The following is a 25,359-nucleotide window of genomic DNA, read 5'->3' as shown; positions in this document are numbered from 1 at the left end:
AGTAAGAAATCAATCGATGAGAGAGAAATTAAAAATTCTAATATATAAAAACAGTGAGTCGGTTATTTTGGATAAGTATGGTCGTCTATTTTTGTTGGGAGCTTGATAGAGATCACATCTGACGTCTGGTATAAATCCATCTTTCTGTAAATAAATTCAAAAGGGAAGGGTAATAGTGTCATTAACTAAATTTTTTAAGATACGGTTAGGATATCCCTAAAATAACTATTGTCGTACTTTCTTCTCATTCTACTTTTCTCTCTCACGATCTCTCCCACAAATCTTCCTACTAAATTAGTCTGTTGCTAGGATTATGTTTCCCTCTCTATTCTCTACAATTATATTTCTCTTTATTCTCTGCAATTCTCCCTTCTATAAAATTATTGAGGTTTTTAATTTGTAAGAAGAATTTGAGAATGTTATGACATTAGCCAAGAGGGATCTGTCGCGTCCGTAAGATGCGAAGAAAACCTAGTAATAAAAAAAAAAACACAAAATCTGTCATCTTTAAGGGTTACTTGAAAAGTTGATTATTTTTAAGAGGGTTGAAAAAGAAAACCTTAAAAACCAAAGCATTTTCTTATAAATGACGATGTGACATTATTAAACACGTCCAAGTTGGATTCTCACTTTTTTTTTTTTTGTTGAACTAGTTGGATTCTCACTTAAACTGGGAAACCGATTCACACTCAAATAGAGACACCGCCCCCAACTCACCTATATATATTACTCCAATCACCAAGATGGCGTTTGATTTCTACACTTTATTGAGTGATTTTCATTTATTAAGCGTGAACCGACTATTTTAGGTTGTTTGTTTTTCCACTTAAAAAGTAAATATCACTTTTAAGTGGTGGCAAAGTAAATGCAAAAAAATAAGCCCGAATTTGGAGCTTATTTTTCTGAACTTACTTTATAAGTACTAAAAAATGCATTTTGATCTTTCTCCAAATATAATAATGATCAATATAATTATAATTAAAAAGAAAACCTTAAACAACTGATAATTACAAAAAATTATGATTTTAACGATGACTTTCTCCTTTTTCACTCAATCACTCATCCATCACCTAAGCTTTTTTTCTAGATGTTTTTCACCTTTCTTTCCTCATAATCACAGAACCACCAAATTCCGTGATGCAATGTTATCTCTTTCTCCTTCATGATTCTTAGTTGTTTTTGGTTAATATCTTAGACACAAAATATTCATAAACTTTAGTTCTTTTGTACCTAAACTCATGAGCTTAATGAATTAATATGAAATATTAATATTTAAATACTTAAAATTAAAATAGACAATTACTCATTTATATCACATTTAGAAATAATATAAAAACAAAAAGCAACCACTTAGAAGTCATGGAAAACAAAGGACACACCACTTACAATTAATATTACTTGCTAAGAGCATCTCCAATGGGACACTCAAACTCTAAAACTTAGAGTGCCACTTAGTATTTATAGAGATTTTGTTAAAAATTCTAACCAATAGAAACCCCTTGCTTTTTAACTACTTCTTATCTATTAAATTAAAGAGTGACATGTGCATTAAGTGGAGATATTCTAAAGATCTCCATTTAGTGTGTCCATCTCCAATGTGACACTCAAACTCTTCATTGACACTTGACAACTAGACTTTTTATCTACTTTTTTAAAGTATCTCTACATTAACATGTAGGAAAGAGAATCTTCATTGACACTTGACAACTAGACTCTTAGAGTGTCCATCTGCAATGTGACACTCAAACTCTAAAATTTAGAGCGCCGCTCAGAATTTATAGAGATTTTGTTAAAAAACTCTCTAACAAGATACTCCACTAGACACTCTATGATGATGTGGAACACTTATTAATAGATACTCACTCTCAAGAGTGACACTCTAAAATTAGAGTGTTTCCTAGAGACTCCATAAGTGTCGCTCTAAAATGCTAAAATTAGAGGGACACGTGTATTAAGTAGAGTATTTCAGAGATCTCCATTGGAGACCAAAAAATTTTTGAATGTCTCTGTATTGACAATTAAGAAAGAAAATCTCCATTTTTTTTTGAGAAATCGACTACGATCTACGTTAGTCGTTACAAGACATTGATACATCATGAAGATGTGATGAGCACGATAGCCGTCTATTTTAAACCATAATGAAAGAGGCCTAAACCTGACAATATGAAAGAGAGGGATTGGGCAAAAGGCCCAAAACCAGCCCAACAATATGTATCAGGCCCACTGCAGATAAAGAACGAGGGGCAGGTCCAACAAGTCAGGCTGGGGGTGGAATTTCCGAAACACCCTTCTTCTTTTCGAAATTTATGAAACGGTCATCGAAAAATTCCCGGGAAACTCAAAATTTCTGAAAAATAATCTGACACGCCTCCCATCAAACTATGTACTTTACATAAATTTACAAAATTGCCATCGAAAATTCCCGGGAAATGCGAAATTTTTTGAAAAATAGTCTGACGCACCTAACATCAAACCTTGTACTTTTCACGAATTTACAGAATTGCCATTACAAAATTTACCAACTTGCCATTTTCGTTCTTTTTTCCAGATTTATTTCTTTTTTATTTTCTCCCACACATATTTCTCTCTCCAATCTTTTTAAATTTCTCTCTCCAATCTCAACAAATTTCGTTCTTTTTTCCAGATTTATTTCTTATCTCTTTCCAATCTCAACAAATATCTTCATTTTTGGTAGTTTTTCACTGATTTGTACAAGAAAATTTTCTTGTGTACCGGGAATTATTAAGTGTACTGGCCATTTTTTGGGTATGTACTACACATTTTTGTACTGGGAATTTTCTTGTGTACCGGGAATTGTTCTGTGTGCTGGCCATTTGGTTATGTACTAGACATTTTTGTTCTGGGAATTTTTTTGTGTACAGGGAATTGTTCTGTTTACAAGCCATTTGGTCATGTACTAGACATTTTTGTACTGGAAGTTTTCTTATGCACCGGGAATTGTTCTGTGTACAGGCCATTTGGTTCAGTATTGGACACTTTTGAACTGGGAATTTTTTTCTGTACCGGAAATGGTTATGTGCACTGGCCATTTGGTTATGCACTTCGATGCTTTTAGAGATGAAGAAGATAAAATGTGAAACAAATAAGAACGAAGAAGAAGAAAAATAAGAACATAAAACTTTTAGAGAAAGAAAGATAGAAAACTTTGATGTTTCTAGAGATTGAAAGAGATGAAAAAGAAAAAATGTGAAACAAAATAAGAATGATGAACATCCAAAAATAAGAACATAAAACTTTTAGAGAGAGAAAGAATTGAAAATTTATGTTTTTAGAGATTGAAAGATATGAAGAAGATAAAATATGAAACAAAATAAGAATGAAGAAGATTTTTGGATGTATAAATAAGAAGAAAGGAGTTGAAACAAAATATAATGAGCGGGATCCAAAAAAATTGGCTGAAATTTCGTCAAAAAATGGCGCCATTTTTTAATTTTCAAAAAATCTTGAATGTTTCTCTGACATTACGTCATATACGGAGAATTAATTGCTTCACTGTCGTCCGTCAGATTGTCAGAAAACGCGAAAATTTTCGTGGAGGGGTAAAAGAGGGATAAATAAAATAAAAACCAGAAAAGTGTGAGCTGTCCAGCCAATTTGGACTGGGTTCCTTTTTTCTTGGGCTGGGGGTAATGCTTATTTACTTTATATATTGCCTATATTACATGAGACAAATCTTGACGATAACCTGCTTTCACTGAGACTCGATCCCACAACTTCATGGGTTTAAGAAGGGTGCCCAACCGTACTCCTAGTGAACAAAGAGAATCTTCAGTGACACTTAACCTAAGACTTCTAGGGTATTTGTTAGACTCTGTTACGTCATAAGTACACACCCTCCAAGTCAAAAGTCAGAGTTGGATTTAGGAGATCGGCCAGGCTTACCATCCTAAACCCTAGATTCTGTTTTTATTTAACAAAACCTATATGTTGGTCTCTTTTTCTCTCTCTCCCTAAACAGAGAAACCCTAGAACTATAGCAGAATGATAATCATCAAAGGAAGTTTATATTCCTAATTCTGTGATCAAATCTTTTGTTTTCTATTTATAATTTCCCCCCCTTTCTTTTCAATCAATCGGAGTTTTTTCTTTTTCACATTGAGATGTCTGAGGTAGTAGCCCAAGAATTATCAGGTTTCTCTTCCACAGAGAAGAAGCTGAATGGCGGCGCCGGCGGCGGAGCTTTGGTGGCACAAAAACCTACTTCTGATGGGAAATTAGGTGGTGATGATATTGATAATCAGAAGGAAGTTAAATCACCATGGAAAAAACCTGTTTTTGATGAGAATGGAGTCGAAGCTCCTTTAATGGGAGCTGTATCTTGGCCTGCTCTTGGACCTAAGAATTCAGATGCTACTGTTGCTTCTTCCAAACCCACTGCTGTTGCTTCTCCGAAACCTGCTGTTATTGCTTCTTCGAAACCCGCTGTTGTTGCTTCTTCGAAACCCGCTGTTGTTGCTTCTGCCCCTCAAACTACTCCTTTGCAGGTCAATTTCTAATTCCCTATATATCTCTGTATTCAAATAGATTTTATGGACACCAATGCTGAGAGTAGTTAAGATTGAAAACCCAGTAATTAATTTGTAGTCTTTATACAATTGGATTAAAATCTTAATATGCCGATAAGTATTGGTTCTTATATGACAATGCTGATATAATTGAAGCCCTAAAAATTTCAACTTGGATGATGGGTAGGAACCAATATTGCAAACAAGTTATCTCTTTTTATCTGATTATTTTGTTAGAGAACAATGGGGAGGTTTGGAGAGGGAGATATGAGTCTGGCAGTTATAAATTAAGATGCAAATTTTCTATAATCCCTTTCAAACTTACAGATGATTTGTATTTTTACAATGAAAGTTAAGGACATTTTCCAATCACTATTAGAACTAGAGCTATACATTACCTATATACATGTACAATTCTTTCTTTTTATACGAGTGTCTAACTACTGATTAGATCCATCTTTGTTTTATCGATATCTAATGCATAGTTTGTTTGTTTTTTTCAGGCTTCGACTGGGTCAGAAAAAAATATTAGGTCGGAAAATAATACCTTCTCTCGGAAGCACCCAATGCCTCATCATCATCATCAAAAACCAGGCTATAGGCGTAATAATCATCCAAATACTGGACCACCGTATCCTGGACGTTTACCTTACCATCAACAACCAATGCCACCTGCTTTTCCAGCACCATTTGCTCCCGAGTATCCTTACCAGCATCATCCACGACCTATACGACATATAGTGCCACCTCTAGTTAATAATGGGATTGAACCTCCAATGGTCCCTTTCGTTGATCCTCGTCATGTTGGTGGAATAGATCCAAGCAGAGTTTTCCAGCCTCCACCACAAGGAGGTCCCAATGCATATGCTGGCAATTCTGCTAATATGCCACCTAATCAACCAGAAAGTGGTGGTCACTTTGGTCACCCATCGCGTCATCGACCTCCATTTAACTCCAGAAACAATATCAATATGCAACGGGGGATTCGGCCAATACCTTTTCCTGGGCAGCCATTTTTTGTTCCAGCTCCAGGGTTCATTAATGGACCAGGCGTTCCTGGTAAAATCTCAAATATAATATGTCATTTCTTATTGTTTCTTCTATCTTTTCCTTTTGTGTTCCTGTGTTATCTAAGGTGGATATTAATGTTCCATCTCTTTTACAAGTAGATTTATCTACAGTGTTATGAGGCCACAACTATGTGCTTCTTTCCTATCGTCTGACATTGTTTGCTTGTTCATTTAATGAAATTGTTTCCATGTATAGGTACTCCTCTGTTCCGTGTTCATCATCCTCATCCAGATCCCACCATGGTTCCACACCCTCATCTTGTTCATATTCCTCCACCTGGTGGGCTTCCCACTCCTTCCCCTGAATCAGATCCACAAGTTTTAGGAGCTTGGATAATATATCAAATTGGCTATTACTTCAGGTGACTCATCCTACAATATGTGTTTATTTGTTTACCCTGTCAAACAAGGACTTTTGCTAACATAAGTCCAGATACCTACATCACATGGACCCTTACGGGGTATCAATGTCTAACATTGGTAGGACCGTAGGAGGTCAGACACAACAACATAAAAACAAAACCCGATAAGGAGTTTGACAGTGTAAACATGTATTATTGTCTTAGTTATCAGGTCTTCTAACTTTTGCTTAAAGTTTTTTTCTAGTAAATAAAACTAATTTTAAATTAGTGTAGTACTTTCTGGACCTACCGCAATTTTATGCAAGTAAGCACAAGATGGATGTGCGTAATCTCACATTATACCCGTTCAAGAGACTACAAGTATCCAGAGTCCAACAACAAAAAAAAGGAGTGTCGAAGATTCACTTTTTTATCTATTACTTGAAGCACTAATTTTCCTTTTTGGCGCTAGTGATCAAAATTTGCAGGGGGACTCTTTCTTGATTTCGTTAATGGATGACCAAGGATGGGTACCAATTTCAAGAATTGCTGATTTTAGAAAGGTGAGTTCGGTAAAATGATTTGTAATTATGTGGATATTATACACTAATTGATAGATGTATATTTTGCGTTTAAAGATCCATACATATGCCTGATATTTAGCTTGGCTGATGTAAGCCTGACTGGGGTTGATGTTCTATATAAATGAGCTGCAGATTAAGAGCGTGACTACAGATATACCCTTCATTCTGGAGGTACTGTGTAACTCGTGTATTGTAGAAGTGGAGGTATGACAAATTTACTTGGTGGACCTTCTTTTTTAGTTACGAAATATGTATAATTGCATTATATTATATTTATATGATTTTTTTTGTTTCTTTATGTCTTTCAACTGGTGCTATTTATTTTCTCCGAAGGGTGACAAAGTACGAAAATATGGTGACTGGTCTAAATGGCTTCCAGCCTCTACACGAGCATCTGTATCTGACAGTCCAAAAGCTCAAATCGACGAGAAGAAGAGTGCTGTAGCTTCTGAGAATAATGAACACAATCTATGTAATACAAACGACATCTCTGGAGGACCCACAGGATTTCAATTGAACAGTCAAAGCCTGAGTGAGCAATTTCCCTCAGAAAAAGATTCTTTAGGAGCTTGCGAAAACAATTATAAGAATCTGCGTGATGGCGAATCAGTATTATGCTCAGAGGGGACTGTAGAACCTGCAAGTTGTTTGAGCAATGAGTTTGAGAGCCTGGAAATATCAGATTTGGTACTCCAACCCAATTATTGTACACGCGGGTCGACTGATGATCATAATACTTTCATGCTTGACGAAGAACTGGAGTCGGAGCAAGCACCATATGGGAAGAATCATACAACATCTAATTTAAGGTAGAGATGATCTTCTCTTCTTACTGGTCACTTCTCCTTAATTTCTGATGTTTTGCTGCACAAGTCCACAACTCCCTTGCAATATAAAAGCATCTAGTATGTAGTTTATAACTTGATTGTGTCTTCTCTTTTTGTGGATCAAGTCATTGTATTTGCAGGTATATAATTGCTTGTATGGCGCAACTTCGCAAGGTTTAGATTCTCATGTGGTAACAACTACATGTGTAAAGCCACTGGCTTATCATAGTTTCGTTGCTTAATAAACTATATTTGACTCCGTAACAAGAAATCTTTCTTCTTCTTTAGTGCAAACTCTTAAACGTATAATTGGAAGATAATTTTCTAATATAGCATCTGGAGTTCTGGACTTGAGCATATTATGTTATAAGTGTAAGAACCATGAATATGAGTCGATGACGACGGAAAATGTAGTACAGCTACGTAGAATAACTATTAATGTTTCTAGACACTACTGAAACCCTAGATGCATTTTTGTTATAACCACATAATATTTTAATCTGAAATTATTCCTAATCTTACTTGCTTAGATAGAATATTAAAATGAGAGAAGGAATATTGACCAAGATAAATCGCGTGTAATTAAGGGATTCTTACTTCCATGTCAATCTATGAATGACATTCATCCTTGCGCACATCCAGCCGTGGATGCTAATCTGTCTTCACTATTTTACAGACTATGAGTGGCACATATCCTTGCGTTAATACGCACACGCACACATACATATATATATTTATATATATACACGTGTACAATATATAATCAGTTAGCTATTGAAAAAAATCTCCATTCCATGTCTCTCACTGATTGGAGTTTCCTCATAAATATTACACGGCATGTACAAATAAGATCTTGTGTCTCAGAAGTCGAGAAGAACAAAAGAAGAGCAAGAGCATAATTTCTTTAAATGGGCTCGGCTTGACTACATGTGCCGGTTGAAACCTGGGTAAACAACGGGAACTCAAACCTGTGTGAGTCGACCCCCACGTCACCTACTATCTGGGTTGACAAGGCCTGTGTAGTTGACACATTTTGCTACTTAGAATCCCTACCTTTTCTTGGGTACTTCAGTGATCCAATACCATAGATTATGTGTACCGCATATCTCGACAGAAATTGTCAAAAATAGTTTTTGTCAAAATCTATAAGATTAACTAGTTGAGTTGTCTATTGCGAGATCTTCTAGTTAACTAGTTAAAACGAAATGATTTTATATTTATGGAGATAAGATTGTTTCCGATACGTATATTGACCCAAAATGGCGAAGTAAAAGGTATGCTGCTTTGGTAGTGCATAATAAACATGGTAAAACATTGCATATTGGTACACATACATCAATTGTAGCCCTAATATTGGTTCCATCATTCACTTTTTATTTGGTAAAAGTTATGCCTTGAAAAGTGATACACATTGAGTACATGATGTGCTGCATTGTCTATGCAATGTTGTTCCAGTCGTGCTTGTGTTCTAGCTGTTGTAGTATTGTGTTGTTTCATAACACCATATTTTCAGATGACCACCTAAGGAAGTGGACTGTGATTAAGGTTGGGTGTCAAAAGATTTTCCAGACGCTGAATTAGCTGGTAAATTTGGAGACTAATATTGGCCTCATTCTGAGCTTAAATTGGCAGTGCACCAGTAAGAGATTTGAAGTAGTAAATATGCATATAGAGGTTATGATAGAGACGTGTACCACGTTAAAGGAGAACGACTCATGCTACGATTACGTAATCTGATACGTTGAGGCTGATATGTGAAGATTGAAGAGATAATTGTTCGAGGCATTGACACGGTCACCAGTGAGCAGTCACAGCAGATTGGACCTAATTTGGGATTAGGAATTTGCACTTTAGGTTGCTGAGACATTTTCAACGCAGCGCGGCCGGCAGTTTTCTAATGGATGATTAAATCCAGTAATCATATTATTCTAATTCTTTCAAGTGTTTAAAAAAGGATAGCACTTAGTGGTCTCTAGAGCTGCGTTCTTTAGGGACAGGAAGTTGAACTTTCTAATATTATAGGTTACTAAGTTATATCTCTATTTAATAAGCTGATCATATGTATTGCAGGAAAGAGTTACTATATTAAAACTATTAGCACACTTATCACTTATGTCATGCAGCATGCAGAGACTTAAGCTTCATCAATGTGAATCATGTGATTTGTAAGTTAACTGCATAGACATGCTGTATACGATCTCTGATTGCTTCATTGTTTTATGGTAAGAAAGAGAGTGATGAGGAAAAAAGCTGATTAGTAGAGGCAAAGGTGGCTAACACGTGAGCGACTAGGAATAGTTTTGGTGGAAGGAAAGAAGAGAAATAGTGAAAGCACATCTAAGGAGTGTTAGGAGACAAATACAAGTTCATGTCAGCATTATGTGTGGTTGTTTCACTACCTTCAACTTTTTCGATAATTATTTATCATATACTATTTTTTGTAAACTTTTACCATTTAGTGAAGATGAGACATGGTATGGTCTATCTTTGTTTCGGTTCTGGTATCCAGTCGAGTCACCTGTTTAGTATGATCTTGGTGTTAGAGACACTGTTTTCGTATTGTAACCAAGAGGTATCATGTATGCCTACGGCTGGCAATGCTTTAAGGTATGGGATGCAGTTAACCGAGTGGAATGATTACTTCAGCTAGTTATAGAGATTACTGAACACTTTATTTATTAAACTAGGTTCTGAATGAGAATGTCGAAGTATCTATGGGTTCTGATAGATTCTCTCGATCTTTTTTGAAGCATTAGTTAAATCCAAATTTATACCTGTTAGCCAATTGGGATGCTATTATCGGATGATATCACATAGCATATAAATTGGGTTTAGGGCTAGCCCGTCACATTTGTGATGGCACGCTGATTGGGTTTTGGGAAAAATATCACAAGGTTTCACAATGTCACAAAAGAAATAACTATTTTAAAAAAGAAAGAAAAGATGGAGGCGAAGATTTCCACAAATTATTAGCTTTCTGAAACTTATTCAATGGGCTCTGGAGCCCATTACTATGCTTGTTATCTCGATCCTGGCTCAGAACATAATTTTTCAATTCCTGACATAAATGCTGTCCTTAAATCTGTCCTATGGTACCAGATTATATTTCTCTTCATGGAAAATATAAGTCTACCTGTTTTGTACAGAAAAAGATAGCTTTTATATAACTTACTGAACCCTTTCGTTGTTTAAGCCTTGTGGACCTTGTTATGCTAACTCTGCTTGTTCATTTTATTTTTGGTATGAAGGATTGACGATGAAGACGAGGACGCGGATCTCAATGACCAAGATGTGCAGAGATTAAGAATTGTGATCCAGGTAAGGCTTTCGAAAATATTAAACACAGTTTTATTTTTATACGTAGTGGTATGGTTGCTTTTTCCTTTTAACCGAATTTGAAATGTTAACGGGGTAAACCCAGGAATGTGAGAGAAGATAAGAGTTGATAATTCAGCATCTCGTCCTTGTTGTAAAAGTTTAAAACACAGAAATATAGGGTCCGCCCTGGTTAGTTAGTTTGCTATTCTTATGTATAACGGGCATTTCAGATGCTCTTCGATGCATGAGTTGTCTTTTCCTTTATTGTGCAGAACACTAAGAGGGACATTTCGGACGAGGCTTGTTCTGCGATGGATAACGGTCTTTACGTTTATGAGCAGGTTGGTTGCCTATTTATCATATCTTATTCTGATCATCATCTTATAGCTGTTCTGCATTTCTCGTTACTAACACTCGAAGTGTTTCCTTGAATGATTTCTAATTGCTGCACCATTAATAGCAATTGAAAGCCAAGCGGTTTGATAATGGGTCGAATAACTATGGTTCAGAGGCTAGAGTTGGAGATTTTAGATCTCCTAGCACTGCACCTGGATTAACTAAAGCAGAGATTAGTGAGAGCTCTGCTGAAAAAATTGCCCCAGAAGATCCCCGACATATGAATTACAGGAGGCAAAAAGGTGGGAACAAGCAACAAGCATCCCATAAGCAGCGTTTGTTCCCTAGCAATTCTAGGAATCAAGGTAATGGTCGTAATCGTCATGCCTTTGTATCTGAAAGTCCACCCGGCAGTTCGGTTGGCTTCTTTTTTGGTTCAACGCCACCAGAAAGTCATGGGTGAGTTCTGCTACTTGTACATATTTTTTATTGCTTAAGTTTTCTCTCTCTCTCTCTCTCTCTATATATATATATATATATATATATGTATGTATACATGCTTTTTACGCTATCTAATTTGTCAAAAACTCCAATGTCGCAGCTCTTCTTCTTCCAAACTGAGTGCTTCTCCTCATGGGATCCCTTCTGGGAGTAGTCCGCCAATAGGTTCAAAGCCGAAGGCTTTTCCACCATTTCAACATCCGAGTCATCGGCTTTTGGAAGAAAATGGGTTTAAGCAGCAGACGTAATGGGACACTAATTCAGTCTTTGTTCTTGCTATTTCATATTATCTTTATATTGTCATCTTTTCTTCACGTCAAACTAACACCTTTCTGGAACTGCTAACACCATTCAGGTGGCTCTTAATTAATCAACTCTAGAATAGCTTGAGAATGGCTAAATTCATTCTCAATGATAAACGTCACTAGAACACACTTCTGTTTGAGCATGAGAACCATGTCTGAAGACATCGAGCTGTTCCCAAGTTGTATTAACCAGTAATATTCATGATTTGGTTCACCGGTCAGTAGGGTCCAAATGGAGTCAATTTAATGACAGACTAGTTGGTGAGGGTAAACCTATCATGTCCACCACAATGTAGCGAAAAACAAAGAATTTTGGCATGGGGAGCCCTGTGAAATGTTGTTGATAGGCAGTTGAAACATTACTGGGGCCTCCTCCTATTGCTTAATTTCTTTTGATGTTACACTGGCAACCTGTTTCCAAATTGTGTATAGATTAGAAGAAGACAGACTGACAGAGTTAATGCATCTATTATGTTTTAATGTTACCACGAACGTTGATTTGTTCTTTTGTTCCTTTAGGTATTTGAAGTACCACAAAGCTTGCCTAAATGAGCGCAAGAAATTCGGAATTGGTTGTAGTGAGGTGTGTGGCTTCATTTCTGTATTTTGTTATTTGAATTGCATGTTTCTTTCACTACTTGGCTAGAAAACTGAAGTTTCTACCAAGCAGATTTGTTGCGAGGTATATGCAGTTACAGACACATTGGTCATGTTCGTACACCAAAATAACTTAATTTATTTTCCATGCATCACAATGGCAGTCAAGAATATGAATAATGATGCACTTTCAAGAGTGCTTTATGTCGAACTTCTTGCCAATTGCTTTGTTGTTTAACATCTAATCTTATTTTAGTATGTTATGGGCCAGGTTTGTCTACTTTGCTTCCTCAAATAATCTGGTGCTATGTCTATAATGTTTTATTTTCTGGGTTGCTTGGACCTCTGAGCGGTGTTAAACCGTCTCCCTGTGTGGGCATATATTTGGATACTAGACCTTGTGGTTAAATATGTATATATATATATATACGTGTGTGCTGTAAAGCTATTGATGTTGCTTATTGATTGTAAATATTATTATACTTATTTAGTATATACTCTGACAAATCGTATTCGTGTTCAAAACACTCAGTCTTCCATTTTTCTTTCCGAAGTTTTTGGCTGAACATAAAATCGCGTATAAAGTTTGCGCATTCTTTCTTCACATGGAATTACATACAAAGTTCACTTAAGTTTCTTAACTGACTTTTTTGTTTTTAAATGCAGGAAATGAATAAGTTGTACCGCTTTTGGTCACTTTTTCTGAGAGACAGATTCAAGCCTTCTATGTACGACGAGTTTCAGAAGTTAGCATTGGAAGATGCAGCTGCTAATTATTATTATGGATTACAATGTCTTTTCAGGTTTTACAGGTAAATTTCTCTTATTCGAAAGCACCTTAAATTTTGATAGGTAAATGAATGATGATTGTTTGTTTTGAATTTTGTCGTATTACTGATTCTCCAGTCATTAAGCTTGTTCTCCTTGTTTCTGTGGGTTTATGTTTTTTTCCTTTCTTAGCTATGGCCTGGAGAAGCGATTCAAAGAACAAGTTTATGAGGATTTTGAACGGCTCGCCCTTGAATTTTATAATAAGGGAAACCTTTATGGCCTCGAAAAATACTGGTAGCTCTCTCCTTAATTCCCATTTTCCTTTTCTCATATTAAGTTAATGTCTACCTCTTTTTCTTTTCCTTTTTAGTTTTTGTAGTTGATACCCAAGTAAGCCAATGAGTTTGTTCGCCAGCAAAATTTTTTTTAATGATGTCCTAGCATGCTAGTAAGCGTAAGTCCATGAGATGAATTAACATATTTTGTTCGAACCGCTGGAATTTATCTAAAAAACATGTTTATTATTTTCTTGCATTGTGAAGTGTCAGGATAGCCGAAGACCACTGGGGTCAGTGGTTGACTGCAGCTTTCCCCTCCGTTGAGATGGTTGGTCCACTCCGTCGCCTGAGTCCAAACAATAGCCCTGCTCAGGATTGAGCTTTGTTCAGCTGATAAGCTTGGCCTGAGCCTTGACTTCAGACACCGCCTCGAAGGCGAGGCTTGCCTATCGGCTTGACTTGGCCCTTCGGTCACTCACAGTTTGCCATCTCCCCTACTGCCAAGTGCCCAATGACCCATTAGTTGCATAAGCAATAATTGTTTCTACCGAGAAAAACCTTCCACTGTATATACAAGCTCGATGTGGGTCTATAATTGCAGTCATTTTCTCTCAGCTTCGGTCTAACATAGATCCCCAACTTACTTTTTGTTTATACCAGGGTTGTTACTTTCCGATTCTATTTCTGTTTCCCTAGTCATGAATGAATCTGTTGCATTGAGGAGTGATAAAATATTTAGGTTCTTTAAATTGTAGGTGAAAGTTAGAGAGAATTTCATTCCATCTTATATAATCATTTTAATTGTGTGATAGGGCTCTTCACCATTATCGGGGTAAAAATGGCCTAAAGCCTTTGAAGAAACACCCAGAATTAGAGAGATTGTTGAAAGAAGAATTTCGTTCTATTGATGACTTCCGGGCGAAAGAGAAGGCAGCGGTTGTGGCTCCGGCAGCAAGAGAAGGTAGTTGCAATGGCAGCATTGGTGGTCCATCTGATAACAATAACAAAGCTGTTACGGGACAGCAGATAAGAAAGAAATCGAACTTGTCAAGGGAGCTAGAAGCATAACTTTTCAATAAGTTAAGGCCGGCGAAAGGGGAGATGCGATTAACTATAAATATTGGCGATATCTTGGTGTGAGCGGGAACTTGGCACTGTTGAAGTTTCCCTCCTTTGGTATAATTTTTAGCCCTGGGGAAATTTTATGCAGATTTTGGAGTTCTCTGCCCTAAGGAGGTTGCTTATGTTTTTACCCCTTTTTCCAGAATTTGTACATAATAAAAACCCAAAATAAAAAAAAATGGAAAAGGAAAAAACCCAAAAAAAAAGAAAGAACAAAAAAAGAAAAAGCAACAGATATCATGAATTTATTAACATTGACCAATAAGATATTAAAAATTGTCCTACCATTCCCAAGTGTTTTTGTTGATTGTGGTATTCAATTTTTGTTTCTTTTGAAATTGGAATCGGCTAGAAACTTAGTATTTTTGTGCCCTCATCATCAGGCACCTCACCTACCCATGTAATTCAAATGTCTAAAAACATCTTATTTGGGGATGGTTTGTCATGGAGTATTCATTTGAATGAATCTGTCTTTGGTTCGAAATAGAAGCCAAGGAAACAAAACATTTAAACAAGGTAACTGAAAGGTCAAAACGTAAAATTTTTATTTCCTTTAATTGTTTACAGGATGTCTCGGTCTCCCCTGTTGCAGCGAACTCATTCGCACTTGCACATACTATTCATGGCTGACTGCATACATAGATGACTCTCCACTACTCATGCTTGATTTGGGTCTGGACTAAAAACTTAACCAACCTTAGCAATCATTATACCGACGCTTGTATCTTTTCATTCACGAGGAAACTCCTCTTTTTAACATAAGTTGGTAAATGATTTCAACCGGTTATTTTACATCTATGATAGTACTTGTTATGTTGAAGAAAATAGGAAATTCAGTGTAGAGAAAAGCAATGAAATCTGTCATCTCTAGTCAATGCAACCAGGTGGTTGCACAATTAACTCAAATTGTTGCCTAGGGAGACTTGCTGTTTGCAAAAACCATTCATTATGTTGTGTCAATGGTTCTTTTTAATGATAGACTCGGAACCCCGTGATTTGATGTTTTTGTTCACTCCTGAGGTTGCTTTATTTAGCTTCAACAGACAAAACTAATAGTTTGATGCAATAACATCTCCAGTGAAACACCATTATTTGATCGATCCAAAATAGTATTAAGGCTCTTTGTTATAAGTAAATTTAAGACTAATGAAGTTTAAAAGAACCATATTTCTTTCATCTTATGGAAACAAAGACACACTAAAGGAAAATAATCTAGCAATAACAGGGAAAAACTACAGCCTCATAATGGAAGTATTTGATTCATGAAAAACATGACAACAAAAAACACCCTTCTCATGTAGCACCAAATGGTTAGAAAATACGGCAAGATAGCCCAAAACAGAATACATCTATTCAGAAGGGGAACTAGAGAAGACAACTGTAGCTTTTTTTCACCAAACAAAGTATGAAGTTTCAAGAGTCCAAGACTAAAATAATTCCTAGACGTGCCAAACTACTTTCTTAAGAAACTTAACAAAAGAACATTGAGCTACTCACATTCGAATGTAGTTTGGGAAGTTCGGGAATAGGGACACCAGCAGCAGATGTAACTCCACCATGGCTAGAAGAGGTTTCTGACGTTTCGTCGAACTTCAAGAATTGTAACATTTGAGAAGCTGCAAGATGTGCATAGCATATAGGAGCCACTGCATATAGAGAACCAAGAAAGAAAAAGAAAAAAAGATTCAGTACGAAACAACGAACTAGGTAGTAAACAAGGAATTTTGACATATCGAATAAATAAATGGGTTGGTAAACTTTCGCCAGCATGCCAACACAAATAATAGTTGAAACTTCGTCACTTTATTTTTCATTCCAACCACTGGATGTGTTGGCCAATTGGGATGGCTCGAATACCATGGTGGTGCAGAAAACAGCCTAAAGAACAGTGGACTGATTAAGGTTTCAGATGGTATAAGATTTTGCAAATTATTACCTACAGAAATTGCCGTAGTACTCCTCTGATACCTGCAACATTTACAGAAATTATAGTGTTATCCAGTCCAAAAAGTTCATTTATTTTATTCAATCACAATTTGGATGTGTTAGAATGGAATAACTACTTACACGTATGATAAGGAGTGGACTAGTTCTTGCAGATCGTCAGGTGAAAAACCAATTTCGTCCAACAGAATATGGTAGTGTGTTGGCCTAGTAGTTCCCTGTATAATAAACAAAAGAAAGCGAAAAAGGAATTCTGATAAGCGAATTAATGTAAAGATTGCCAATGAAATAAGACAGTTTTCATGTCAACACTCACAATCATCCCAGCATGTGAGCACATGTAAAAATCATTGTTCCGAGGGTGACAAACTTTATTGTCGATAACAGTGCCTGCAGTAAAGAGAAAGTAAAACCATATAATCATCTGTGAAATTTGACAGGCAGGTATTAGTAATCTTCTTGTGGAGGAGTTGAGGTAAGACTAACCCGGTGGAACATTATCGGGCGATCCAGGCTGAAAGAATTTTGTGTGATGGTTTTTCTGTGCAATAATCACTGTAAACTTGGGGTTCCACTTCTCATCAAGGAACTTGCAGGCCTAAAGTAACAATCGAAGTAATGATGTGAACAATAAATAGTTGATCTTTTAGAATGAGTCAAGTAAAAATAGCTTAACACAACATAAGTGAAATAGTTAAGTTCCAAGAGATAACCTCAATGATCTGGTCCAGTTCCATGTTCAGGACTTGGCTAAACTGAGATTCACTAACCCCATCCCTGAAACCAATGCATTAACAGTGCCCATTAGATGATTATGGGCGCACAGATAAGAGTAAGACCCAACAAGAATATTTGCATAAAAGAGACTAACAAGAATGATAATGCACCTGAAAATAATTATTTGTTCAGGCTTTCTTTTTCCTGAGCTCAGATAAAAGTCCAGCAAAAGCTCTCTGAAATTTTGGAAAGAGTAATGTAAACCTTCAGCCGCACATAAATGAAAAATGACACAGGTGTATCCCGCGATCTTAACCAGGAAGAACAAACGTACCGAACTATGCCCTGGTCCTCTGTATCTGAGACTTTCTTGAATAGAGAATCTATCATTTCAACTTTCGGAGACTGGGTTCTTACTGATGCTCTATAACGAGAAATCAACGGCCATTGCCTGGAGCTCACCACCTAAAGTATATTTTAGAGACCAAAAAAGTAAATCGTCATGTACGTGTAGGACAATACTATACTTGTATGGCGTATGATATTGAAAACATAACTATGAAGAAGAAAAAGACAACCGAGGCAAAAAGATAGTAATGTACCGCAGCTATAGATGGTATATCAGACTGGCCAGGAGACCCATGTGACACATCCATTCCGAGGATGATGGTGGGAGCCTTAGTAACCAGGGAAGCAGGAGAGTGCTCAACAGATAACAAGGAGTTCATTCCACCAAGCTACGAGAAATCAAGTAAATATATGAAAACAGAGTGAACACTACATATGTCTAGAGATCGAGCCTATCCCATAACATCTCACCTTGGCATTGATCTTCAACAGAACGTTAGTTACATACTGGTCATTCACTCTTGTAGGAGCAATGCATTGAGTAACAACTCCAAATTCAGTCAGATTCTTCCTCTTCCACGGACCTTCACAAATAAACAAGATCATTCCATGTTGGTCAGTTAGTATTTAAGAAGATAAAGGACAATAAATGGTGAAAAATGATCAAATTTGTTACCATATATATCAGAGTTTTTCCTCTCCGGGAGAATACAGAGAAGAAACTGTGGGGCATCGGGAAGTTTCGCCATCATTTGTTTGAACATAAGGTCGACACGGATATTAGGTGGGTTTCTTCTTGCCTGTGGGCTCTCTTCGAATACATCGAATGGAGCAGCAATCAACTATAGAAGGAATAAAAACAAGTTTAGATAAAACAACAATGCACGTGATACAATAATGTGGTCTAAAATAGTCATAAAACTTACAATTCCTTTCTGTTGTCCACATCTGATTAAATTTTGAACAAGACTCCGTATATCACATCGAGCAGAGAAGTTCACAACAGCCCAACGTTCAATCTTTGTAGGCTCCACTAGTCTCTATAAAACGCATCGTTGTAATTGTCAGGACAGAGAATACGACCAATATACACCAAATGTGAAATAAATCAGCACCTTATTATTAAAGTTCCACCTCCCATTTCGAGGAAAGAAATCCTCCCCATTGCCTACTTTCAACTGAGAGAGACAACGACAGATGAACCCAAATTAGCAAAAATTCACAACATAACTAAACCATCAAATGAAGGGGTGGTAATCACAAGACTGAACATACATTCTTCTAAACTGAAAATAATTATATTACCTTTGGGGCTGTAAGAACACGCCCTTCAACTTGTGTAAAGTTAGTGTTAATTTTAACACTACAAGTACGTAACATTGGATCAGCATCATAATTGTTGATTTTCAACGCCTGCAGTACAGACAGTACTGGAGATGAGCTTGGGCACTTGAAAGTTGAATATAAACCTATAATTAAAACAGGAGGAGAAGAACAAAGTCATGGAACTTACATCCGTCAAAACTTTCATCCTTTCTTGGGGCTTTTGCCTCGACTTTTCCACTAATGAAGACCTCTGAAGAGTAGATAATGCCTTTGTATAGCGTTGCAACGAAACTAACGAACATAGCTATAACAAAACAAGGTAAACTTTGTCTGTTATCATTATATGTACCAAAAGAATGGAAGGGGGAGATAGCTATTTATAATCACTTTCATTTCACCTCTAGTGGAATGTAAGTAGGCTTCTTAGGTTTTCCCACATTGATGCATGGCATATCAGCAGAATAACGTAATTCAATATGGCGGTGATTGACAAAATAGTCGTACACCGTAACTTCCATGGTATCACTATCTCTGTTTCCATTCTTCTGCTTTAAGGTAAACCTACAATGTAACAGAAGTTATAACCTGTACGCCATGCAGCGAATAAAAGGTGAAGTTTTTTCTATTGCTTAATGTTATCCAAGATTATAAGTCCATCAAAGGAAAATAATTTTAGTAAGAATCTGAGGGGCGTACAGTTGTTCCCTGCAAGGTAGCTCACTCAACCCAGTGATTTTATACTCCGTATTAGATGGACTTGCCTTGATCCGTAAGTTTTTCAGCATTCGCTTAGCCTGTTATTGTAAGATGCAGGGTACAGCCACCAGTGAGATGAAGTCCAATCAGAAATATGTTGGAAAAGGTAGGCAAATTCACCTTGTCCCATTTGATCTCACGAGGATCCTTCGCATTTAGGTTGGCAAGTAGAAAGTCAATAACAGGTCCAGGCTGAACTATCATTGTAGTTGATACATCTGCATTTGGTAAAAGTAGAGTCTGTAATAAATGGTGAAGATGAGAAGATATAACTGTGAGTGTCGGGATAGAAACACAACTTACCAATGTTCAGTGATAATCCTCCCTGGGTGGCTCTAAAACTCGAATGAAACCCTCTACATCCCAAAACTCCACCTCCCACATCTGCGAAGTTTCGTGGTTCGTTGTGAAAGAATGACTGACGGACAAGTAGACATCCCCTACAAAGGAAGGCAACTTAAGATTGATAATTCTCCTGCAATCAAGCTCTAAAAGGAGCATGTAATAAATGATTTAGCTCACTGTTTCGCTGCATGCTGTCTTAAAATGATATCTAGAACTCTCAAAGCTTCTTGTGAGTTTTCTGATTCTTGACCGCATAATGCTTTGGTGATGGCCTGCATTGGTATCTTGGCAGCAAAACTTATCTCCACTTTAATGGTTTTTGACTGGTAAGCGCGCCTGGACCTCTTTCGTTCTGTCTCATTTGGACTATCGTTACCACCCGGACTCCCATTCCCAGTAGTTCTACAAACAAAATCACACTTCAACTTACCATCTAATGCCAAAAATAACAAAGAAATTACGATCTGAGATAATTTCAGAATTACATAGATGCTTACCTATTGGACGTGACATCCTCCAACACGATAGTGAATTCGAGTTTGTTATGTGGGAGAGGACCAACCGTAAATAAGCTCTTTTCCCCATCATAAGCGAAATCCTTCCTAGCTAGCTCGGTATCGTAAGTGGCCTGAACTCGATCGATGACCCTCCTACCAATACCTTTTCCGTCCACTAGTGGTCCATCAACATATGACATGGAAACCTGATCAAGCAGAACAAGATAAGCAATGTCACTTACTTCATCATTCATTACGGAGGATATCCAAATCAGAGCCTAGAGAAATGCGTATACATACACTATAGTGATAAAAGTATCCGTCAACATTAGTAACACCAACTTTAAAATGATTTGTAAGCAACTGTATAGCTTGCCCCTTGCGTCCAGATCCAGTCCTGGCCATCGGGACCCGTTTGAGCTTTGAAACCTTCTTAGCTGGTTCAAAATTTGCACCATCAGCACCATTAGCGCCATTGACACCATTTCCATCCTCCACTATCACTGGTACTACATTCCCAGAGATTGGTGGAGAAGGTGATCGAATTAACTCCTCGGAATTTGTTTCCTCTGGTTCAGTAAACCCCATCTCCTAAATCTTAAGCCACAGTTACAATAATATAGTAAGAGAACAATCAAAAGCGCATCACAAACAGATTAATCAATATAATATGCAAACTCACTCGCTAAACATGAAATAAGCACAGTACCAAAGTATATATACTTCAATTTTCTTTGCCTTCATGTGCAAAATGGATATAAAACTTCAATGACTGTAAAATCATTTGTATCAAAATGAAAAATAGTATAATGAGATGAATCAAGCCAGTAAAAAACTCTAACAATCATAGATTTAACAAATCAAATAATTGTGTGCTATGAAACTTCAGATTTCACATACAAACTACCAGAAACAGAGGAAATAGACGGAGAAACTGCTCAAATGACTGCAGAAATCAAACAGAACTCCAGTTTCGCTCAACTCGTAGAGATTATAATCCGATTTTGTTGATCCTAAACCTTAAGCAAGTGGATGCGTAGAAGGATTCAAACTCAAAACTAATAATAGAAAAAAAACAGATTATACGTGAGAACTTCAAGATCTTCATGAATATGGAAGTAACTTGATGATCAACAAAAAAGAGAGAGTGATAAAGAAGTTGTTCAAAATCAACCAAACCGCCTGGCGGCAAGCAAATCCATACGAAAATACCACAATTATAGCATAATTTACTTACATTTAAACAATTCAATCTCTAAAACTAAGAAATGGAAAGAGATCAAACAACTAACCAGATAGATCTACAAAAAAAAAAACAACTACAGACTAAAATCTACTCAAATAATCAAGCAATTATGAAGCAAACAAACAAGAAACTCACTACTAAAGAAGAACTTCAAAACTTTCATTTCTTACCAAAAATAGAAAGAAGAACCTAAAATCGAGATTCACGAGAACGAAAACCTTGCGAATTCTTCTTCTACCTCACTCTCACTCTCTCACTTCTTTCTCTCACTATCTCTTCTCACTCCGAATTTTTCTTCCCAAACTATTCCTTTCCAACTGGATTTCTTTCACCTATATACTCTCGTGGTCTCCCTCCATGGAGACCGAAATTGATATACCAAAACTACCCTCTATGAATATTAATAATATCTTCTGTGCCATAATTAACCGAATCTTTGAATTTCACGAGCACGTCGTTGTTTGTTAGTGATATAGTACGCAAGATAGTACGTTATTTAATCTAGAACCGCCTTCTTCTGATGGGTTATTCTTCAAATCCGACGGGTGAGATTGGGTTTATTAATTTTGACTTTTGATTTAGCGTCAATCGAAGTCAACGTGGCAGGTGTTGTATTTTGGGATCATGGGTTGCGGTACAAATTACACTTACTGGTTTGTTGCTGACTGAACGAAACAAACAGTCGATTGAGAAGTTGTTGAAGGTACAGCTACGAAATTACTGGAATACCCTGGATTTCAAAGGATATTAAAATACTACGATTTTGGTGCCCCCTTTTCAGTTATCTGTTTTAGAGAGACAAGAGTGAGAGAGGAGGGATGTGACAAAGAGGACCCATAACTATCTATTGTCACCGAAGATGGATCCCATCTGTCAACAATCTTTGTTTCGACTGCTAGGAAGTTTAGTCTACCATTTTAGAGATCAAAAGTTCGAGACACACTTACCATTCTAAAAAAAATAAAAATTTGTCCATTCTACATGCTATTTAGAGGTGATCTCACTTTGGAGTCAAAATGTCTTAAACGCCGTAGAGGTTTTTTTTTGTTGAAAGGAACGCAGTAGAGGTTAGTTGTAGTGATTTCCACATTGAGTTGTTTCAACAACTACAATATTACCCATGTGCAAAAGAATCTTTCTCATTTGAATGTGCATATGCTCTCTCAAAGTTTTCAGACGTAAGGTGACTATGTAATTTAGGCTATAAATAAAGTAAATGTAGAAGTAGATGGACTTTAGACCCCCTAAGATGATCTTAGGGATCTTTATATGACTTTTAGGGTCTCCAAAGTGTCTTAGTTGACAGTGTCGGTTAAAATATGATGAATCTTGGAATCCAATTTCAAAAACACAATTTGTATTATTAGTATAAATAAAATATAAAGTAGTATAGATTGACATTAAAAATCCAAATATTCCGTGTACAATTATATTTTATCTTTATACCAATGTGATATACTGGTATCATATGTAATGATGGGAGCTTTTTTTTTTTTTTGTTGAAAATATATGTAATGATGGGAGCTAGTTTCTACTTTGTGTATGTTCTTTGAAGCAAATATTGCAATTACAACAACAATAGTTAAAGGATCTCTGAAAAATCATATTTGTATATTATGGATCTTATAGTGTAATTATAGTAATTTCAAACACAAAAAAACTTTAGATCTATGGTTGTTTATTTCCCATTGAATATCATACATATTTTATTAATCATTTTTTAAAATCTTAATGACTCAAAATGTAAAACACAATTTTCATTAATATATTGAATCCTTTATATATTTTATAGAATTCATTAGTTTTAAAATTCAAACTACCAATTTATTTTACAGATCCGTATAAAATATCTTTAGGCCCCGTACTTATCTTCTTAAATTATCTCACCAGTAGTTTTTTTTTTGAAATATGTAATTTTATAAATCTATATAACAAATGACATAAGTTTTAGTGTCATGTCATAACTTTGGTTTATAAATCTCGGTCGTCCAATTTTCTTTTTGTAAATCATTGCCCTTCTTTTTGAAAGAGTCTTTAAAAAATAAAGGTGTAAAAGTGAAAATAACTACCCACTCCCTCTCTATAAACTCTCTAACTATTTTTGTCTTTCCTCTTTTCTTTTTCTCCCTTCAAACAACTCAATATAATCTCGAGTATTAATTTTAATATATTTTTATTACTTCAATATTCGTATAAGACCAAAATATTCGAGAATTTTGTATAACATAAATATAGAAATTTCCGTGCCCTACGGGCACGGGCTATACCCTAGTCAAACATAAGTCCCATTAAAACAAACGTTAAAAAAGACCAAAAGAGAATACGCACAAAAAATAACCAACTCATCCGTCAACTCGAAGGGGCTAAAACTTTAGCAGCCAGATTATGGGGGGGGGGGGGGGGGGGGGGGGGGGCTGTATTGGAATCACTCGAACAACGGCAGAGAGACATGTTCCTCTCCCGCACTAAGCCAGGAAGATATGTAATCTCCACGGGGAACAATAGAGCCGATCTCACCGTCGTTTAAAGTGTAAGTAGAGTAAAATTAATTTCTAAAGATCATCGCTCTGGAGATCTAAAAGAAAAAATTCGGAGTACAAAATTTTGAAGACAAAATGTAAATTTTGGCAAATTTTCTGGGCGCAAAAATTTAAAGGGAAACAAGATATCTTCCTCATTTCTTACGACCGATCACCACCACCATTTTCTCCTCTTTTTTTCTTCTTCTCTCCTTCAAACACCACCAGCTCATTTATCTTTGATCTCTCTTCTACTCCTTCCTCTCACGTGCTATCTCTTTCTATCTAATCCAACAAACCGATCTGGTTTGGGAAATCCCCCAAACCAACCTGGTTTTGGAGGGATTCCAGAATCAAATAACATTGGAGATCCCCCAGACCAACCCAGTTTCAGAATCCCCAAACCAACGTAAAGGGAATTTCCTCCAACTAGTTCAGTATCGTTTTCGGGCGAAAGGTATCTTTCCTTTCGCAGGAACAACTAGAGACAAGAAGAGGGGAGAGAAAGAGGGAGAAGAAGAAGAAAGAGAGACAGAGGGACAGAAAGAGGGAGGAGAAGAGATGGAGAGAAAGGAAAATAGGGAGAAGAAGGAAGATAGAAAAATAGTGGTAGCCGAAGGTGGTTGCAGAGAAGAAGAAAGATTCGAGAAAAAGAATAAAGGTTGCCGATAGTGGTTGTTTCCCGAGACCATTATCAGAGTGAAGAAAAATTAGTGGAGTTAGGGGGGACTAAAAGAAAAGGCCAAAAAATTTCACTCAAAATTATTTTTCCATAACAATTAGAAAATAAATAGGTCAAATTAATTATTTTTCCATAACAATTAGAAAATAGATAGAATTGACCGGTTTTCCGCAAAGTCTCCGCACTCCAAAAAATATTCTTATTTCTCTAACGCGCTGACCATTTTAAATGGTCTTTCTATAGCTTGTATTATATGTTACGATAATGTATGTGCTTGTTCAAATTCATGATGCATTTACAAGATGTATCAGTGTCATGTAAAATATAAAATGCAATGACTTCTAGACTCAGTTGCCAAAAAATGACCACTCACATTCCTTGCCATTCTATATAGTAATAAACA

General features: G+C 36.4%; 2 protein-coding genes across 4 annotated transcripts; one reads left to right on the top strand and one right to left on the bottom strand.

Annotated features, from left to right (window-relative positions):
* Nucleotides 1–3,655: 3,655 nt before the first annotated feature.
* On the top strand, nt 3,656–14,870 carry LOC147545829 (la-related protein 1A-like). Of its 2 annotated transcripts, none has more exons than XR_015223368.1 (14): nt 3,656–4,505; nt 5,030–5,585; nt 5,793–5,958; nt 6,410–6,500; nt 6,654–6,725; nt 6,855–7,330; nt 10,597–10,666; nt 10,939–11,007; nt 11,127–11,461; nt 11,604–11,747; nt 12,328–12,391; nt 13,072–13,217; nt 13,366–13,630; nt 13,719–14,741. XR_015223368.1 is itself a non-coding variant. In XM_086634454.1 (14 exons), exons 1-14 carry the CDS (start codon nt 4,122–4,124, stop codon nt 14,520–14,522), a joined length of 2,934 nt encoding a protein of 977 aa, XP_086490580.1. In that variant the 5' UTR covers nt 3,656–4,121; the 3' UTR covers nt 14,523–14,870. The 2 variants fall into 2 exon arrangements, 1 of the variants encoding a protein (XP_086490580.1); XM_086634454.1 differs by having other exon boundaries at nt 13,366–13,470; nt 14,267–14,870.
* A 949-nt stretch (nt 14,871–15,819) lies between these two features.
* On the bottom strand, nt 15,820–22,302 carry LOC147545828 (protein argonaute 4A-like). Of its 2 annotated transcripts, XM_086634455.1 has the most exons (23): nt 21,926–22,302; nt 20,810–21,106; nt 20,510–20,715; nt 20,190–20,414; nt 19,971–20,107; nt 19,788–19,885; nt 19,608–19,705; nt 19,310–19,472; nt 19,099–19,215; nt 18,891–18,998; nt 18,701–18,763; nt 18,512–18,625; nt 18,262–18,427; nt 18,057–18,169; nt 17,840–17,974; nt 17,572–17,702; nt 17,408–17,473; nt 17,234–17,297; nt 17,007–17,118; nt 16,837–16,910; nt 16,644–16,738; nt 16,513–16,544; nt 15,820–16,222 (listed from the first exon to the last, which is right to left on the bottom strand). In XM_086634455.1, exons 2-23 carry the CDS (start codon nt 21,095–21,097, stop codon nt 16,047–16,049), a joined length of 2,781 nt encoding a protein of 926 aa, XP_086490581.1. In that variant the 5' UTR covers nt 21,098–21,106; nt 21,926–22,302; the 3' UTR covers nt 15,820–16,046. The 2 variants fall into 2 exon arrangements, with proteins under 2 accessions (XP_086490581.1, XP_086490582.1); XM_086634456.1 differs by lacking the exon at nt 21,926–22,302 and having other exon boundaries at nt 20,810–21,124.
* Nucleotides 22,303–25,359: the final 3,057 nt, after the last annotated feature.

The sequence above is a fragment of the Eschscholzia californica genome, unplaced genomic scaffold (genome assembly GCF_041429995.1).
Source record: "Eschscholzia californica isolate CP2 unplaced genomic scaffold, dmEscCali1.0.p SCAF_4, whole genome shotgun sequence".
Classification (NCBI taxonomy): Eukaryota; Viridiplantae; Streptophyta; class Magnoliopsida; order Ranunculales; family Papaveraceae; genus Eschscholzia; species Eschscholzia californica.
Note: the sequence above shows the minus strand (reverse complement) of the source record. Positions and strands in the feature narration are given on the sequence as shown.